A 20,328-nucleotide genomic window follows, 5' to 3' on the forward strand; every position below is an offset into this window, starting at 1 on the left:
AGTCTGGGGAATTCCCTGGCAGTCTAGTGGTTAGTACTTGGCACTTTCACTACGGTGGCCCAGGTTCAATCCCTGGTTGGGGAACTAAGATCCTGCAAACCACACAGTGCGGCCAAAAATAAAAATAAAAATAAAAATAAAAGAAAAAATAAATTAAAAAAAAAAAAAGAAGCTCAGAGTCTGGAGCCTGTCTGTTTTCACATCTTGGTGTCATCACCTTGCATGCTCTGTGCAAATGACTTTGCTCTCTGCCTCAGTTTGCCCATCTGCAAAGTGGGGATGGCAAAGTACTCATCCAGTGGGATCATCATCATCATCACTTTATTTTTTTTTAATATTTATTTATTTATTTGGTTGCTCTGGGTCTTAGTTGCAGCATGCGGGATCTAGTTCCCTGACCAGGGATGGAACCCGGGCCCCCCTGCATTGGGAGAGTGGAGTCTTAACCACTGGACCACCAGGGAGGTCCCCATCACCATTACTTTAAATTACTGTTCCAAAAAACAGTCCCCCTAACTCCCACTCCTAGGGGGGCAGGGAAGGGAGGCCCCCTCTCCACTCACCCCTGCCCTGCCTGGACAGTGCCAACCCCTCTGCTTATGCCCAGGGCAGTGGCTGGCCGGCACCACACCGGGCAGGCTGTCCTGGTGCCACCAGGGAGCCGTCCAGCAGGTTTTTCCTCTCTGCCTGCTGCGGGGCACCCACCGTCTCTTTCCGGGCGGCCCTCTCTAGGCTCCCGTGCTCCTCTCTGCCAGCCGCAGCCAGCGGATGGCAGGCACTGCGTCAGGATGCCCAGCATCTTCGCCTACCAGAGCTCGGAGGTGGACTGGTGTGAGAGCAACTTCCAGCACTTGGAGCTGGTGGCCGAGTTCTACAACACGGTGAGGGCCGGGCGGGAGGACTCGTGGGACTGAGTCTCAGCCAACAGGGGTTCAAACCCCAGCTCCTCCACCTCCCCGCTGGGAAATCCTGCCCGAGCAGCCCGCCTCTCTGAGCCTCAGTTTGCTCATCTGTTAGGCAAGGCCTGCCTTCTGGCTTTCATTCATTAGACTGTCTTTATTAGGCGTGAGGCTCTGTGGTAGGTTTTGGAAATGCAGCAGTAACCTGGAAAAGAGCTGCCTCTGCCCTCCCAGAGCAGAGGACTCCAGGTGTCCCCAACCCAGGATGATGGTGCTGTAATGGGAGGTGCACAGGCAGCTTTTGGGAAGCCTAGAGGCAGCTCCTGAGCCATTGGTGGAGGGGTGGATTAGGGAGGGCTTCCTGGTGGAGAGGGCTGTGTCTGCCTTGTTCTCAGCTGTATCCCCAGCCCAGGGTGACCAACTCATCCCAGTATGCTGGGACTGTCCTGTTTTAGCACCATAAGTCCTGTGTCCCAGGAGACCCTTCAGTTCCAGGCAAAAGAGGATGGCTGGTCATCCTTCACCCAGCCCCTGCTACCAGGACCACATTGGAAGGGCTCAAAACTCTTGGATGCCTCAACGGCAATGGCATTTAACCGAAGCTTGAAAGATGCAAGCGACCAGAGACACGTACAGTTATCCTGTGCGGCGTGCTGGGGACACTGTGGTGAATAAGGCAGTGGGCTTGCCTTCCTGGAGCTCCCAGATTGGTGGATAATGAGGCAATGTCCTTTGCTCTGTGCCCTGCACATAGTACGTGCTCAATAAATGGTGAGCATGAATTCACACAAATAATGGCCTTTATTGAGCACTTACTGTGTGCCAGGCATTGCCCAAAACATTTTGCCTGAAATAACCTCATTTAATCTTCACCATGACATTGGGAATTAGGCAGCATGTATAGTATATAGAGTTAGTTAATCCCATTTTCCAGATTAAGAAACAGGCATTCAAGGAGATTGAAGGATATGCCCAGGGTAACCGTGGTACTTAGAGGTGGGATTTGAACTTGGCATATCCGGGAGAGGTGTTTTTTGGGGGGAGGGGAGCTCAGTGCCATGTTGTTCTGACTCTGTTACCTTTGACCTCACCACTTCCCAGAGCTGGGAGGCAAGAGTTTGAGATTCAAGGGGTCCCTGAGTTCACCCCAGCTTTTGCTTCTCCTGAGCCAGAGATACAGACCCTTTCTGGTCCTTGGTGGCCTTCCCTATAAAATGGGAGAGGGCTGAATGTGCTGGTGCCTGGAGGCTGAGAAGAGGGTGTGGGGTTCTGGACTCCTCCTCTCTGCGTTCCCTAGCAGTCCCTGCAGTCCAGAAAGTTCCCTGTCCAGCCCACCCCACAGAAGGCACGGAGAGAGGGCTGGCTCAGATGTAGGCTGCTTCCGCATCCATGCGCTCTCATGCAAAATTCCCCTCCATGACATCCTCCTTCAACCTTTTTTTTTTTTTTTTCCTGCACCTCAGGGATTGTGGGATCTTAGTTTCCCCACCAGGCATCGAACCCTGGCAGTGAAAGCGCCGAGTCCTAACCACTGGACCACCAGGGAAGTCCCTTTTAAAATTGGAAACATCATCCTTAGCACATGGACCACACAAAAGCCATAACTTTTTCACTAATCTTTGTAGGGCTTGAATAGATGTCAAACTACTAGGCTGCTTTTAATTTTTTAGTTTTAATTTTTAAAATTTATTTTATTTATTTATTTTTGGCTGCATTGGGTCTTTGTCGCTGTGCGTGGGCTTTCTCTAGTTGCAGCGAGCGGGGGCTCCTCTTCATTGCGGTGTGTGGGCTTCTCATTGTGGTGGCTTATCTTGTTGCGGAGCACGGGCTCTAGGCTCACGGGCTCAGTAGTTGTGGCGCACGGGCTTAGTTGCTCCACGGCATGTGGGATCTTCCCGGACCAGGGCTCGAACCCGTGTCCCCTGCATTGGCATGCGGATTCTTAACGACTGCACCACCAGGGAAGCCCTACACAGGTTTTTAAAAGCATGCTTTTGATCTAGGTATGTCAATGAAAGACCACATATATAGCAGAAAAATTTAAAAAATCTGTTCACATGGATTTTGTCATGATCCACTTAGGAATCACAGCTCATAATTGGAAAACAGTGTTCTCTGAAGAATCTTTTGCTTTCTTGTTGATCTACGTGCAAGGAGCTCTGAGCCTGGCGTTGGAGGAAGCAGAGCCCAGCCCAACACACGGTCAGGGTATAGACGAAGGACGCACTGGAGGACTTGGCTTAGGTGTTTGGAAGAGGGCACCTAGGCGTTGGCTTTTGAAGGATGAATAGGACCTCGCCAAGTAGGGCAGGAGTCTGGGGAAGAGAGCAGAAGAGAAGAAAAGGGCGTGCTAAGTCCTGGAAGTAAAAGAGGGACAACCAGTTTGGGAAAGTATGTCTCTGTGGCTAAAATACGGGGAGAGATAGAGATGAAGTTTTCAATGCTGAGTTGGAGTGTTTGAAATTTATCCGGTATTCATTGACGGACTCATTCATTCAACAAAAGTGCTGTAAACCAACCTGTGCTGGGTGATGCCGGGGTCCCAGAGAGGCTCAGTGCCCCCAGGTTGTTGGGCTGGTGGTTCAGAATTAGAAATGGACACCCCCATAGTTAGCTCGTGGCAAAGGGAGAAAAACAGATGTGGGATGGGGAGGAACCATGGGGTGGAGCGTGAGGCCTGTTTGTTGAATGGGGAGGGAACCTTGATGCTTAAGAAATGAGTAAGTGTTCTCTAAGGTGTATGGGGCAAAGGAAACAGCATATGCAAAGGTCTTGAGGTGAGAGAAAAGAACTGGTAGCTTCAAGCCAACGCCCAGGCTCCCTGCCTGAGGGGGAGGAAACGAAGGAGAGAAAAAGTGCTGATGGGGTTTCCAGGGGCTAAATCAGGAAAGCAGGGCAAGAGTGCGTGCTGCCTCATGAGGGCACGCGGGAGCCATGGCTGACTTTGGAGCAAGGTGGGGGTTGATGATCTGGGGGCGGGCTGAGACACCTGGCTGCATTTCACAGTCTAACCGAGAGCCAGGAAGGGCGATCCAACAGGAACAGAGGTCAGGGGTATGGGAGGGGCTGGGGCAGGTGGGGCAGGGGAAGTCAAGGTGTGGGCCGCTCTAGTTGGCACCTGTTTGCTTTGGCCTGGTGGCCTCCAGGTGTGGCCTCCTTCTGGGCTGCTGACAACTTAGGAGAGTTTCAAGTGGTGTGGGGAGATGTTTCAAGGCCCCCCCTCCCCCCCGCCCCCCCCCCCCCGCCGGCTCCCAGAGGCAGCTGTGCTGCTGAATTTCTTCCCTGGGATCCTGCCAAAGCTTCAGAAGCTCTGCATCTCATCCTCTCTAGAAAACTCCCTCTCAGATGCTCAGATTCAGAACAAAGGGATGGTGTGCCTGGCGTGGGGAACTGCATAGGAAAGGCACAGAGGTGGGGATGAGTAGGGGGAGTCTGGGGGTGGGTGGGTATCAAATAAACAGGGAGATAAGAGCGGGGAGGTTGTGTGGGAGGGTGTAGGCTGCAGTGCACACCTCCGACAGCGTCCCCACCTTCTTTTCCGACAGCCTTGGCACTGTTGGCCTCTGCAGTGTGCTAGTAACTCCAGTCTCTCTCTTCCCTGGATGCTGTGTGACCCAGGCGGGAGGCCCGCCCCTCCCTGAGCGCCTGGCTGTGACCAGTAGGTCCCATGAGCTCTAAACCACACCTCCTTCTTCTGCCTTTCTCCTCCTCAAAACTCACAGCAACAGCAATTAATTACAGGGCAACTCTTGTATGCCAGGTCCCGCAGAACCGAGGAGGGCATGGTTCCTGCCCTCAGGGAGGAGAGATGAGATTAATTGAATAATTGCACACATGAAACTGGTGATCATACTCATGATACATCCCAGACCCAGACTCGATATGTCCCTCTGGACCTCTTTTCTCCTTCGGAAAAACAGGCATCGCTGATCTGCAACCTCCTGGCCTCCCGGGGCTGACGCAGGGGTCAGATTGAAATGACCCCTTTATTTCACTCTTCATTCATTGGGAATTGGTGCAGCCAGTCACTGTGTCAGCTCTGGGGACGCAGTGGTGATCAAAGCAGACAAAAATGCCTGCTCTCGTGGGGCTGGTGTCCTGGGGGATGGAGGAGACAGGCAGTAAACAGGAGTCAAGAGTATAGGATGCCAGGGGGTGGTACACGCTAGGGAAGAAAAACTCATTCATTCATTCCTTTTTACAAATAATTAATTAATTAATTAATTTTTGGCTGCGTTGGGTCTTCGTTGCTGCGCTCAGGCTTCCTCTAGTTGTGGTGAGTGGGGGCTACTCTTTGTTGCGGTGCGCGGGCTTCTCATTGCAGTGACTTCTCTTGTTGCGGAGCACGGGCTCTAGGCACGCGGGCTTCAGTAGTTGTGGCTCGCGGGCTCTAGAGCGCAGGCTCAGTAGTTGTGGCTCGCGGGCTCTAGAGCGCAGGCTCAGTAGTTGTGGCGCACGGGCTTAGTTGCTCCGCAGCATGTGGGATCTTCCCGGACCAGGGCTCGAACCCATGTCCCCTGCATTGGCAGGCAGATTCTTAACCACTGTGCCACCAGGGAAGTCCCCATTCATTCCTTTTATTCAGCAAATATTTACTGAGTACCTAGGCCAAAAAGGGATTTCTGTGAGGTGCTAGTAATTTTTGACTCATAGGACCATGGAGAGGGTGATACAGCTACTGGACATCCCTCATGTCCATCAGTGGATGAATGGATAAACACAATGTGCTCCATCCACACAATGGAATATGATTCAGCCTTGAAAAGCGGTCAAGCACTGACACATGCTACAACATCGATGAACTTTGAAAACATGATGCTCAGTGAGAGAAACCAGACCCAAAAGACCACACAGTATGCGATCCTGTTGATATGAAACATCCAGAACAGGCAAATCCACAGAGACCGAGAGTGGATTCGTGGTTTCCAAGGGCTAGGGGAAGGGAAGGGAGAGTGATTGCTAATGGGTACAGGGTTTCCTTTTGGGGTGATGAAAATGTTCTGGAATTAGCAATGATGCTTGCACAACATTTGAATAGATTATGTACACTTGAAAAGAATGAATTTGATAGTCTGTGAGTTATATTGTAATTTTAAAAATAGAGGTATTTAAAAAAAACTCACAGGGCTTCCCTGGTGGCGCAGTGGTTGAGAGTCCGCCTGCCGATGCAGGGGACGCGGGTTCGTACCCCGGTCCGGGAGGATCCCACATGCCGCGGAGCGGCTGGGCCTATGAGCCATGGCCGCTGAGCCTGCGCGTCCAGAGCCTGTGCTCCACAACGGGAGAGGCCACAACAGTGAGAGGCCCGCGTACCACAAAAAAACAAAAACAAAAACAAAAAACTCACAGCTCGGCACATCCTAAGCATTGAATAAGTTGAAGCTATTATTATTGTTGTTGTTAGAAGTAAGTATAACACAGAGAAATGAGAAAATTTTAATATATTAATTTTATTTGACATTAATTTTGTTAATGTCAAATAAAATAACACTGTAATCCTCATAAAATTCTTATTCTCCGCATTTTACAAATGGGGGAAATAAAGGCTCAGAGAGGGTACATTTCCTTCCCAGGGTTGCACAGCATGTGACTTGCAAGCGTGTGAATGCTGGGAGTGCCAGAGTGAAACCCCGACCACCTAGTCTCAGAGTCTCTCACTTACCCACCACACTGTGAGGCCACTCAGTTACTGAGTGATTAACAATGTCGTGTGCCTCTTAATTCCTGCAAGTAGGTCCCACGTGGAGAGGGACTGTGGCTGGTGCTCCGTGCCCCCAGCCCAGCACTGACACTCATGTGCATGAGTGGAATGGATGCATACGGTGGTCCTCGGCAGGTGACAGGGCCAGGGGTGGGTGGTGGGAGCTTGAGCTTTGGCACTGGGGAGAAAGAGAAAGGGGAGGTTTGGCCATGTTTTTTGTTTTATTTTTAAATTTTTTGCTGTAGTTGATTTACAATGTTGTATTAGTTTCTGGTGTACAGCAAAGTGATTCAGGTATATATATATATATATATATATATATTTAGATATATACATATATATAAAAAGAATATATACTCTTTTTCTTTTCTTTTTTTTTTTTTGGCTGCTCCATGCAGCTTGCGGGATCTTAGTTCCCTGACCAAGGATTGAACCCGGGGCCCCGGCAGTAAGAGTGCGGAGTCCTAACTACCGGACCACCAGGGAATTCCCTTTTTCATGTTCTTTTCCATTATGGTTTATTATAGGATATTGAGTATAATTCCCTGTGCTGTACAGTAGGACCTTGTTGTTTATCTATTTTATATTCAGTAGTGTGCATCTGTTCATCTCAAACTGTAATTTATCCCTCCCACCCCCGGCCATGTTTCTTGATTTGACTGAGTCACCAAAGTTTTCTTGAGTGCATGCCAGCCTACTGGGTGCCCAGTGTGATAGGCTTTGGGGACACAGCTGGGGATAAAACAGGTGTTTCCTGTCCTCATGGAAGTCACAGTCCGGTGGGGAGGGCAGAGATGATAAAGCAGTAAACAGTGAAATCAATGGAATCCTTAAGTGAAGCGGTGCCTCAGGAGAGAAGCTGTGTGTGGAGTGGGTGGTGCAGGCTGTGTGGTTTTAGCCCAGGGTGTTTGGGGTAAATGAGAAAAAGGCTGAGGTGAGGCGTCTACTCAGGTCAATCCCCTTCCTTCCTTCCTTCCTTCCTTCCTTCCTTCCTTCCTTCCTTCCTTTCTCCTTCTCCCCACCTTCCCTCCATCTCTCCCCCTTTTCCTCCTTCCAGTCCTAAGGATCCAGCCACATCCACTTACCAGACGTCCTGCTGGGTACGGGTGATCAAAACATCAGAGCATTCTAGAATAATAGTCACCCCATGGTACACAGCACATGCATCAGACACGTGCATTATTGACATGTATTCTTTGCATGCATTATTCGCTACAAAAATTCACTGAGCACCTACTGTGTGTTAGGCACTGTCCTAGACACCTGGGGTTTGCAGCAGTGAACAAAACTGCCAACCCCCCTGGTCCCATGGCACTCAGTTCTCGAATCCTCACCGTGGCGCTCAGAGATAGGGCCTCCGTTTTATAGAGGAGGAAAATAAAGCATAGAGCATCCCCCAAACTCTGACTGGATGCACCGTAAAGGCAGTGACTTTGTTTTCAGGCACTGGTAAGGTCCTTGAGCACATAGTAGGTACTGAAAGAATGATTGTTGAGCAAATGAATGAATGAATGAAAGTGAAGTCACCTGCTGGGGCTGGGACCCAAGGAATCCAGCTCACCTGTGTCCAGAGCTCAAGACTGGCCACGATCTCGGGCGGGTACCTTGCCTGCCTCTCTGAGTCTGGGTAGGGACGGTGGTTGGGAAATGAGGGGGCCCAGCCCCAGAGGGCAGAGAGGGAGACGCTGGTGTCAGGGTGGTCTCTGATTCTATCAGAAAGCCCGGTGCCATTCAGAGCCCATTAGTTCTAGGCGTTGCCCGTTGCTCTGTCCTCATTCTGCACACTCAGGGACGTTATTGAGAACACCTCTCTTCATCCTGCAGGCCACTTAGCATGGAGCATTGATACCAACCACAAGCCTGTTATTATTATCTCCTTCAACAGTAACAAGAGCAGCAGCAGCCTTTGCTATTTCTTGAGCCAAAACTATGTCCCTGGCGAAGTACCTTTTCAATGCCTGGCCTCATGCATACCCCGCCCCCAACAACCTTCATGGTAGCATTGATGATCCTCTCCTACTTCACTGGTACAGGAAAGGGGGACCCAGAGACACTAGATCACACAGCCAGGAAGCAGGGAGCCCCCTCTTCATCTTCACCACCCATCTAGTCCTCCAATCTTTCAAAGCAGGGGGTCAAAGCAAACTTCAGAGTCCCCCAGAGCTGTGCAACCTCAGAGAAATCACTCCACCTCTCTGAGACTCAAGCTCCCCATTGCCAAGCAAGAACTAGAAAGTTGGACCTTGAGGGGGTGTGCTAGGATTAAGAACAATCTGTAGGGCTTCCCTGGTGGCGCAGTGGTTGAGCGTCTGCCTGCCGATGCAGGGGACAGGGGTTCGAGCGCTGGTCTGGGAGGATCCCACATGCCGCAGAGCAACTGGGCCCGTGAGCCACAATTACTGAGCCTGCGCGTCTGGAGCCTGTGCTCCGCAACAAGAGAGGCTGCGATAGTGAGAGGCCCGCGCACCGCGATGAAGAGTGGCCCCCACTTGCCACAACTAGAGAAAGCTCTCGCACAGAAACGAAGACCCAACACAGCAAAAAGAAATTAATTAATTAATAAACTAAAAAAAAAAAAAAAGAACAATCTGTAAAGTCAGGCTGTCAATAGATTGGAAAGTGACAGTTGTAGCGCCTTCTCTTCAGAACTTTCTAGATGCAAGACCCTCTGCCAAGTGTTTTCATGTGTGTGACAGGTGATCCACCTGAATTATTTTGAGATCCAGCCAACAGGATTTATTGAGCACCTACTATATTCTGCTTCCTGAGGTTATAATGGAGAAGGGGGAAGCCACAGTCCCCATTCTCAAAGCCAGGTTTCGGGGGAGAGCCAGGAGGTTCCAGAACAGCCAGACAAGTGTCAGGAAAGTGGGATGGCACAGGGGCACAAAGGAAGGCCACCTGACCCTGCCTTGGGGGATTAGGAAGGCTTTAGGGAGAATGTGATGCCCAGGTTAAAGGCGGAGTAGTTGGCCTGGCGAAGAGGGGTAAGTGGGAATGAGAGTGTTCCAGGCAGTGGGAACAGTATATGTGAACTCCTGGAGGTTAAAGTATGGCTCATTCAGAACTGAGTTATTCCTTCCACCCAGATTATAAAGTTGAAGGTGGAGAAAGGTGAGTTATGGAGGGAGTTTATAAGCCAAGCTTAAGAATCTGGATTTTATAGATGAGAGTCACGGATGTGTTTTAAGTGGAGGCTTAACAGTTTGGGAGGCTAGATGGCTTGGCATCTTCAGGCATGCCTGATTTGCCCAAGGGCTGCCGTTTGGTTGAAGGCAGAGGGAACATCAGATTTGTTTGGGGTTTTGCCCATTCAGTATCCATGGCCCCATTTTCCCTTCATCAACCACCTGGTTATGGTCTCGGTGGGATGGTCAGTCAAGGTGGTCCCCCTCCTCTGGCCAAGGATGGGATGTGGCCCAGGCTACAGTCTCCAGAATTTGAAGCTTGGGCTTGGACAGAAGGACTGGACACAGGTGTTTTCATTCATACCCAAAATTGCCCCCTGAAGAGATTGTCCATTAGAGGGTCAAAGCTGTTCTGGTTTCTGGTTTTCCTTGTCCTCTGCAATTCCTTTGATTAATGAGCTCCCCATAATAAATGAATGAATGAATGAACGAATGAATGAATGAATTATTTGGTTAATTAAATAAGTAACCCCCCCCACACACATTTATATTTATAGTGTAAGTTCACCAGAATCATTTTCTGTTGCTTGCTACCAAAGAACCCTAGCTAATATTACCAATGCTGATGGGTTTGTTGGATTCAGGCAATAGAAAGGTAGCTTAAGCAAAAACCAAAACAAAGAAACAAACCAAAGGGGGGCAGAGGGGGAGAAAGAAGGCATTGGAAAGATTGTGGGATATCTTAGAAAATGGAAAGAAGAGTTGTTTTGGGAAGGCTGGGACCCAGGGTAGGTGTGCAGGATTCAGCAGAAGGGCAAATACTACCCTTGAGTATTTGCTTTTCTTTTCTCACCCTTGTCTTCTCGTGGGTGGCAAGATGGTTGCCATATTTTAAACATCATGACAATATCCCAGGGCCTCTTTAGAGAGTTGCCAATGGCGCAACACAATTATGGTGACTCCCAGGCTTTGTGTCTGCTCCAAGTTTCAAATTCCCCAAAGAAAAGTCTGATATCCTGCTTTGGGATAGGTGTCTATTCCAGTGGGGTAGGGTCTCATGATACAAACAGGGCAGGTCGGGGGTGTTCTGTGTTCTGGGGTAGCCACTGTGAACTGGGTGACCCACCTGGAGATGTGTTTGACCCTGTCCATTGACAAACACCAGAGAACTTGGCATGGAAAACAAGGACATAGGTGGGACCATGGGCTGGGAAACCAGTTTGCCAAGGCTGGGTTCTCAAACTGTGACCTTTGAGCTGGTTCTACCATTGCCCCAGGAGAACTGTGGACTTTCCTGGAATCAGGAGGCCTCCTGTCTTGGGAACCTGTACAGGTGCCCAGGACCTAGGCTAGTAGATGCTGACATTGTATCCGGTGAATGATTTTCCCCACACCCACCACTGTGCCCTGTATTTTTGAGTCAGCATCGTTAATACTGGGGTTCTGAAAAATAACAGAGCATCCTAGTTAGGAGGGTGCTGTTTCTTCACCTTCTAAGATGGAATGCAGACAATTTAGGAGACCTTTACAAGGGGAAGATTTCTGGGGGGAGGAAAGGGTGTCATTGAGTGAGCAAGCTGGTTGACCTCAAATTGGCAGGTGGATTGAGACCATGAGAGCACCTGTTTCTGAGCCCGTGTGAGATACTCACTGTGACCCCAACATATCTGGGGGAGACTTGGAGGGGCATCGAAGTCCTGCATCAGCAGTTGGGGGACTTTGAGCCACTGAAATTCTGGTGCAAATGTTCTTGTGACCTTAATTGTATTTATGAGTCCAGTGAGGTTTGGGGACCTTTGGGTCAACAGCGGGAAGAGGCAGGTGGTGTTATGCATATGTCAGAAATGCAGAGATGGCAGGTTAAGGGATTGAAGTTACCTTCTCAAGGCTCCACAGTTAATGAGCAAGGGAACATGTATCCAATCCCACACCACTTGGATCCCAAAGCTCGTTCACTGGAATGCTTTGGTTTCAAATAAAACACCAACTAAAACAGCTTAAATAGAAAGGACAATATCTTTTTTTTTTTAAATGGAAGTTGGAGGTAGATGGTTCCAGAATAGATTAACTCAGAGCCCAACATCATCAGGCTACTTGGTTCTTCCCATCTTTCTTCTCTGCTATCCCTGGAGAAGTGGTCCTCAAAATATTGTGCAAGTACCACCTGCTTGGTGTCCTTGAGACCCTTTCAGGGTTTCCTCAAGGTCAAAATTATTTTCATAATAATATTAAGGTATTATTTGCCTTTTCCCACTCTGATTCTCTCACGAGGGTACGATGGAATCTTCCAGAGGCTGCATGACGTGTGATGACATCATCTGTCTGATGGCCAAACGAATGTGGGCTTGTGTAGTCACGTGTCTTGAAAGTTTTGGGGTTTTAGTTTCTAATAAGGTAAATATTGATAGATGTAACTCACACAAGCAAAAGCTCTTCAGGGTCCTCAGTAATTTTTTTAAAAATTTGTTTATCTATTTTTGGCTGCATTGGGTCTTTGTTGCTGTGCACAGGCTTTCTCTAGTTGCAGCGAGCGGGGGCTACTCTTTGTTGTGGTGTGCAGGCTTCTCATTGCGGCGGCTTCTCTTGTTTTGGAGCACGGGCTCTAGGAGTGCAGGCTCAGTAGTTGTGGCATGTGGGCTCAGTAGTTGTGGCTCATGGGCTCTAGAGCACAGGCTCAGTAGTTGTGGTGCACGGGCTTAGTTGCTCCACTGCATGTGGGATCTTCCCGGACCAGGGCTCAAACCCGTGTCCCTGCATTGGCAGGCAGATTCTTAACCACTGTGCCACCAGCGAAGCCCCTCAGTAATATTTAAGAATATAAGAAGTTCTCGAAACCAAAATGTTTGAGACCACTGTCCTCAAGTATTTGTTTTTGCTGTCAACCTTGTTTCCTCATGGTTGCAAAATGGCTGCCGCATCTGAAACATCACAACAATCTCCAAAGGCCTTTTCACTCAGTCTGATTTCTGTAAAGAGAACTTTCCCAGAAGCCCCTCATCAGATCTTCCATCATGTTTCATTGGCCAGAATTATCTCACACATTCATTCCTTAACCAATCCTTAGCAATAGGGATGATCTATGCCCAGGGGCTAAATCCTGCCTCCCTAAAAGCCATGTCTTCCTGATGCCTGAACAAAATTCTGGTTTATTTAACAAGGAAGAAAGTGGGTATCTATAAAAGTCCAGCTGCTGTAGCAGAGACCCAAAATAATAATGGTTTAATGAAGATAGAAATTTGTTTCTCTCTTACATAACATCCAATCATAAGCTCCTCAGGGCTGGTGTGAGAGCTTTGGGGTACCAGAGATCCAGCCTCCTTCTATATGGTTGTTTTCCCATCTTTAGGCCATTGCTGTCATCTGTGTGGCCCACCACACCTGCATCCCAGTAGAAAGGGATTAAGGGGAAGGCACACCCCTTCCCTTTAAGAAGACAACCTAGAAGCTGTACTTATGTCTTGTGCCCATGTCTTACTGGCCAGAACTCAGTCACACAGCTGTGTGGAGCTGCAAGGGAATCTGGGAAATGTAGTCTTTAGCTCGGTGGCCTTGTTACATAGAAGAAGGAGAGAATCAGATTAGCTTGTGCCCGCTGTTATTCCCCTTTGCCTCCCAAGAAGGATGTGTCTTCCTAATACTGAACCAAATCAGTTTGGTTAAGGAGGAAGAAGGGAGGATGGTTGTTGAGTGCTCAGTTCCCACTGTCTGCCATAACTGCCATATTCTTAGTGGTCATTGTTAGTTATTTGAATCATGTCTTATTATCAAACATCGATAGAGGTCTGTGAAGCAATTTCTGCTTCTGTGATAAACAGCACTCTGATTCTTCTCTCAAGAAACTCATGTGGGATCTCGCTTCAAATCCTGGATTCTCCAGTTCCTGGCTGGGTGACCTGGGCTGGACCATTTGACCACTCTGAGAATCAGTATCTTCTTCTATGGTGTGGTGATGCACAACCTACCTGGCAGGGTTGTTTTGAGGATGAGAAAAGATTCTGGGAATAATAAACCTTGCCTGGGCCCCAGAACATTGTGAATGTCTACTTATAAGGACGCAAATCACTAATCCACAGACAACATAGCTGCGCAATCATGGGGTTCTGGACAAGGCATAGCTGTGCGGTACCAGCTGGCCTCCATGCACCTTTCTCCTCTCCTACCCCAGCCCACAGTAATATTTCCTCTTTGTCTCAGCTAGCTAATGTTGCATAACAAATCACCCTAAAGTTTAGTGGCTTGAAACAATGACCATTTATTTATTTATTTATTTTTGCCCATGAATCAGTAATCTGGGTAGGGTTTGGCAGGGACAGCTCATCTATGTTCCACTTGGCAACTGTTGGTGTGACTTGAAGGGGGGAAGGGGACTGGAATCATCTGAAGGTTCATTCACTTCTGTGTGTGGTAGCTGGGCTGGGAAGAGTCAAACTTCTGGGGACTGGAATAGCTGGGGCTCCTCCAGCATCTCTCTCGATCTCTCTGTGGTCTCTCCACATGGTCTCTCCAGCATGGCAGCTTTAAGGGTACCCCGTCTTCTTGCATGGTGGCTAGAGCTCCAATGTCTCGTGCTCTGAGATAGTTACCATCAGGTAGAAGCCACAGTACTTTTTTTGACCCAACCTCAGAAGTCATGCCCCATCACTTCTGCTTCCTGTTGTTTTTTAGAAGCGAGTCACTAAGGTATTGCATTGTCTTTCCTTGTCTACAAAGCCAAGGCCAGCTCATGACCACCAAGTTTGCATTTCAGTCCACAAGACGTAGAGTGCAAGCCTTAAGCTGCTTCTTAAGGACTGACCTGGAAGCAATAGATTCATTTACATTCCTATCCCATTGGCTAGACCAGGTCCCAAGGCCACAGTGAGCTGCAAGGAAGGCTGGGATATGTAGTCTTTCGTTGAGTAGTTGGACGCCCAGCTCAAACTTGGGGAACGCTATTGCCGAAAGGAAAATGTGAAAAGTTAGTAGATAGACTTTGCCACGTGATTGAATGAATGAATGAACCCATAGAATAATGGATGGAGTTATGGATCTACCGATGACTGGTTGGCTGTTAAGGTCAGCTGAAAGATGGATAGACCCTGGGTTGATTAACTGCCTGAAAGGTGGTAGGTGACCGACTGGGTAATGACTAAGGGCAGCCCCCCTCCTCCTCCTCTGTCTGACAACACCCTCCCCATATTTCCCCCTTCCTTCTCCAGTTCAGCAATGCCACCTTCTTCATCTTTGGGCCTCTCATGATGTTTCTGATGCACCCATATGTCCAGAAACGTTCCCGCTACATTTATGTCATCTTCATCCTCTTCATAGTCGTAGGTAGGTGGGGGGCTGGGACAGTGGGGTAGTGGGGGTGGGAAGGGACAATTCCCTTGACCACCTGCCTTTGTCTTTTGCTCCAGGTCTCTTCTCTATGTACTTTCACATGACACTCAGCTTCCTGGGCCAGATGCTGGATGAGATCGCTATTCTGTGGCTGCTGGCCAGTGGCTACAGCATATGGATGCCCCGCTGCTACTTTCCTGCCTTCCTAGGGGAGAACAGGTGGGGCGAGGGCCGGTCCTCTGTCGATCTTGCTGGAGCCCACCTATCCTCTGGGTCCCCTGCCCAGGCCCTCTTGGGGTGTTTGGAATCCTTCCCCTCAACACCCCAGGACTTTTTCCTGACCCTGCCTGATCTAACTGGACTTCCAGGGACCCCTCTTCTGAGTGTACTTGCGACCCCTGGAAGTCCTCCCCTTATCCTACTGCTTATTTGGAATTCTTCCTCTGATCCCACCTGGATAGCTGGGACTTTCTCCAGACCCTGTCTGAACCCACTACGGGGTCCCCAGAACCCCATGCCTAAGCTTACCTGGGGCCCAGAGACCTCTTCCCTAAGACTGTCACCTGGGTTCCCTGGAATCTTTCATTGGATCCTCCTGGGCCCCCTTTTTTGACCTCAAGACCCATCTGAATCTCTCTCCTGACCCTGTGTGACCCACTTGAGCCTTCCAGGACCCCTCTCCTAATAGCCACTGGGACCCCTGTAGTTCCTTCCTTAATTCCACCTGGCTCACCTGAATCCTTCACCTGAACTCACCTGGGCTCTGGAACCCTCTTCTGACCTAAGCCCCCTTGAGCTTCCCTGAGACCCCCTTGTCATTCTACCCATCTCCTACCCCGGGACCCCCTTTGGACCCTGCCTGTGCCCACCTGGGTTCCCTGGGAAATTTCATGTGATCCTCCTGAGACCCCTGAGACCTTTTACTGAGCCCATCTGGGAGTCTTAAGACCATTTTCTGAGCTTTCCTTTTCTCATCCATCTTTGCCACAAGAGCGCCCTATGGCTCTGCCTAAACCCCACAGGAACACCCCCCAACCACCCCCCACGGCTGAGCCCTTCTCTTCCCAGGCCCCAGTACATCTGCCTGGTCATCACCGCCACCGTGGTCAGTACCTTCCTGTCCTTCCTGAGGCCCACAATCAACGCGTACGCCCTCAACAGCATTGCCCTGCACATCGTCTACATCGTGGCCCAGGAATATAAAAAGTGGGTGGTGGCTGCAGGTGCCCGGGGAGGGGGCTCCCCTTTCCCTTCCAAGGACCACGCCCCCACCCCCCGCCAAAAAAACCCACAACACCTCACTGTGTTAAAGAGGCGATGTCCCTTCCCCAAGATCATTCACCAAATAGGGGCAGGACCGGGATTTGAACCTAAGGCTGTCTCTGACTGCAGAGTTTGTCCCTTTTATTCTGAAAACCCCCAAACACACATACAAGTGGAGAGCATGGTATCACAAACTTCCATGTGCCCATTAACCAGCCCCAACAGACATTAGCATTTTGCCGACCTGCGTTCTATGTTCCCCCCAGATTTCATATAATGTCACCCATTCATTGTTTAGGGTTTCACTCACCTGATAGTTATTATTTTTAACCCATGCTAGGTCTTAGCAGGCTAGAGAGGGGACTCTCAAATGGGGCCATTTGAGGAGAGTTGAATAAAGCGTTTCTTTACAAAGGAGAGGGCAGACTGTAGGAAAATCACCAGGGATCATTTAGAAGCTCAGTGTTAATAACAGTGGGATTCTATGATCATCGGGAGACCTGGGATGGGGAATGATGGGAGGGAGTGATTGCAAGAATCTGGAAGGAGAGAGCTAGCAGAGGGGGGTCTCCTTGGCAGGAGCTGTGGCCTCCAGTTGTTGGTTGCAGCCAGCCTGAGCCAATCCCACAGGGAGGTTGTGTGGACCAAATCTAGGGGCTCCCTTGTCCTTGGGCTTCCAGTTGGGTTGACCAATGGGGAGCCCCAGTAGGGAACCAGAGGGTGGATGAAGGATACTGTTGGAATATTTATTTATTTCGTGGTCCACATAGCTTAGCTCCCCTGCCCCTGCTGCCCCCTGAGGCACAGGGCAGAGTGGAGAAAGGCAGGGAAGGATCTAGAGGGACGAATAGAAGATCCTTCCTTAAAATAGCATCTAATACCCATTTTGCACTGAACTTTCCTCAGTTTCCCAAAGATATCTTCTTACACCTGGTCTTGTTTAAATCAGAAGGCAAACACAGTCTCTCAGACCTTCTTTATTCTATAGCAGTCCCTCCCTCCCTCCCTCCCTCCCCCTCCCCCTTTCTTCACGCCTCTGATTGATAACAGAAACTCGATCATTTGTCCTGTACAACATCCTGCATTATGGATTTGGTCGACTGATTCCTGTGGTTTCTTCCTTTCTTTTCTTTCTTTTTCTTTCTTTCTTTCTTCTTTTTTCCTTCTTTCTTTTTTATTTCCTGAAAATTAATAGATCTAGATTTAAGTTTAATTTTTTCATTTCATGTGTGGCACTGGGTGCTGCTTGTTCCAGCCAATTAATACCCCATGATGAATGGTTGTCCCACATTTAGTGCCATTAAGATTGATCAGTAGATTCGGATGTTGTCATCCAGACCCTGCATTGTAAAGTTTTCTACTGACCTTTCCCCTGATGATTCCAGCAGCTGTTTCATGCCGTCTCCATCCGTGATCTCATTAGAGGGTGCAAAAGGGTGATTTTCAGATTCTATTATTCCTTCTGCATCGATTATCTGGAGTTCATCCATCCAGATAGAAGGACTTTTGCTCATCAACCTTGAAATACAGTTTGGACAGGAAAGACAGGATAGGGCACTGATTCTTTCCCTTTTAAAAATCAATTTCTAGAGCAATGAGTTGGTGCCTTAGCCATCTCTAGTAAGGACCAATGAAGTGGTTTTTTCTTTAAGTATTATTATGAACTCATGGGTGTTTATATCTCTGAAGTGTTTCGATCCATTGCAGTCACTATCCTATATTTTTAACTTTTTATTTTGAAATAATTACAGGCTCAGAGCAAGTTGCAAAAATAGTACAGAGTCCTGTGTACCCTTTACCCAGATTCCCCCCCTGCTCCCCCAATGGCAGCATCATATGTAACCACAGTCCAGCCTCAAAAAGGAGGAAATTGACAATGGGACAATACTGTTAACTAGAGCACAGACTTTATTCAGAGTTCACTAATTTTAATTTTTCTTTTTCTTTTTTTTTTTTTGGCCACACTGCCCAGCATGCAGAATCTTAGTTCCCTGACCAGGGATCGAACCTGTGCCCCCTGCAGTGGAAGCGCAGAGTCCTAACCACTGGACCTCTGGGGAATTCCTTAGATTTCACCAATTCTTATGATTTTTTTTTTTTTTTTGGTGTTCAAACTGTCCCATTTTAGGCTAGCAGGGCTTGTGCTTTTACCCATAAAGGAGTTACTGCTTCATTAATCCCTGATAAGCTGTTTCCTAAGGGACAATGGGTTAGCTCTGCTGTTTGGGAAACACAGATTCTAATCTTGAGTTGTCCTGAGACATGGCCTCAGAGAATACACCCTCCCACACATAGACGCATATTCTCATAACCACATAGACATAAATTCTCATGCACCGACCCACAGGGGCACACACACTTACACCCCAAAACACAAACACGGAAAGCCTTGTTGGTTATGGGTTCTGCATTCTGATAAACCTGAATCAGACCCCACTTACCAGCTGTGTAACCTTGGGGTGGGGCTGGGACATACTTAATCTCACGTGCCTCAGTTTTCTCATCTACAAAATGGGAATAATAGCATTGTTGTGAGGACCTGGCATCTTGTAAGTGCTCAGCAAGTGTTAGCACAGATCTGGCCCTCTCCCCCTCTTGCCCCCTTGATCCTTCCCTCCTCCCAGCCTCATCTCCTTGGATGGAGGAGTTTCCCATCAGCTCCTTTGGGCCCTACTAGCTGAGTCAGGCTCTGATCTCCCTCCTTCCCTCCTTAGGACCAGTAATAAGGAGCTTCGGCATCTAATTGAGGTCACCATGGTTTTATGGGCTTTTGCGTTTACTAGCTGGATCAGTGACCGCTTGCTTTGCAGTTTCTGGCAGTGGATTAATTTCTCCTACCTGCACAGCATCTGGTAAGCATTTGCCCTGTGGTCTTGGGCCCTAGAAGCAGAAAATCTCAGATGCCAGAGCTTGGAGCAGGAGCCTGGGGACAGAGTGGGGAGGGACAGATACTGGGATGTGTGTGTGTATGTATGTCTGTGTGTGTTGGGGGACAGTGTAGTCAGGAGATCAGGTCCAGGAGGTCCTTTGGGATGGTCAGGATCCATGAGAGGTAGGGAGAGGTGGGGATGGGGTCATCAAGCTGGCTGCAGGGGCATCTTGTCCCCTCATCACCCTGTCACATAGGCATGTACTCATCAGCATCACCTTCCCCTATGGCATTGTCACCATGGCCATGGTGGATGCCATGTATGAGATGCCGGACAAAACTCTCAAAGTCTGCTACTTGCCTCGGGACACTTGGCCCATGGGGCTGCCCTATGTGGAGATCAATGATGACAACAAGAGCTGCTGAGGTCCGCCAGCTGCTTGACCACCCAGCCACCTGCGTCTTGAGGACAGAAACCTGAATGGGGAGACTGAGAGACACTTGCAGTTCCACCCTCCAGCTCCATTTCCCCATCCTCCTGGTCCTCTGTGGCCCCATCCCGAGGCAGGGGATGGACTTCACAACCTCTCTGTGCTGTAGTCTGATGACCCTGGGCGGCTGCCTGGCAGAGCTCCCCTCCACAACCTGCCTCTGTTCTCTTTCACTTCCTCTCCCGGGTTCACTGTTGTCACATGACCAGGCTGGATGACCTGGTGCTGTGGTTCTGTGGCAGCCACTGGGAATGAGCTCAGGCTGGGGCTTGGTCCCCGGGCACCTTATAAAGAGTGGCGGTCACTATGAGACTCTTTGGACCTGTCTTTGGCTGTGCAATGTCACTGGTACTTGGGGGGCAACCCAGAGAAGGGACATGTTTTCCAGTCACCTCATTCTACACTCACACATGCGTGCAGAGACCTCACAGATCCTCACACAGGCTCACACGGGCTCCCATGGACTTCTGGTGTTGACAGCAGAGCAACTTGGAGGCCGGGACTGGGTGATTTGGGTGCTGTTGGGGCACGGGCATCAGTACGGGAGCTGCAGTGGCTGGTACAGGCTCTCAAAGTGAGGGGAGAAGGGGAGGGTGATTTCCATGGTGGTTAAGAGCCCAGGGCTTGGAGTCAGGCAGTTGTAAGTTCGAATTCTGCT

The 20,328-nt window shown here is 49.3% G+C and overlaps 2 protein-coding genes across 2 annotated transcripts in view; both read left to right on the forward strand.

Annotated features, from left to right (window-relative positions):
- MLLT1 (MLLT1 super elongation complex subunit) overlaps nt 1-20,328 on the forward strand; it is a 121,524-nt gene that overhangs the window by 25,492 nt on the left and 75,704 nt on the right. The gene's annotated exons all lie outside the window — the stretch shown is intronic.
- ACER1 (alkaline ceramidase 1) lies at nt 789-19,605 on the forward strand (the record flags this gene model as incomplete). Its single annotated transcript, XM_081233093.1, has 6 exons — nt 789-881; nt 14,927-15,041; nt 15,125-15,266; nt 16,116-16,253; nt 19,025-19,162; nt 19,437-19,605. The coding sequence occupies 6 exons, from the start codon at nt 789-791 to the stop codon at nt 19,603-19,605; spliced, it is 795 nt and encodes a 264-aa protein (XP_081089219.1).

The sequence above is a fragment of the Mesoplodon bidens genome, assembly GCF_964165515.1.
Source record: "Mesoplodon bidens genome assembly, chromosome: 4".
NCBI lineage: Eukaryota > Metazoa > Chordata > Mammalia > Artiodactyla > Ziphiidae > Mesoplodon > Mesoplodon bidens.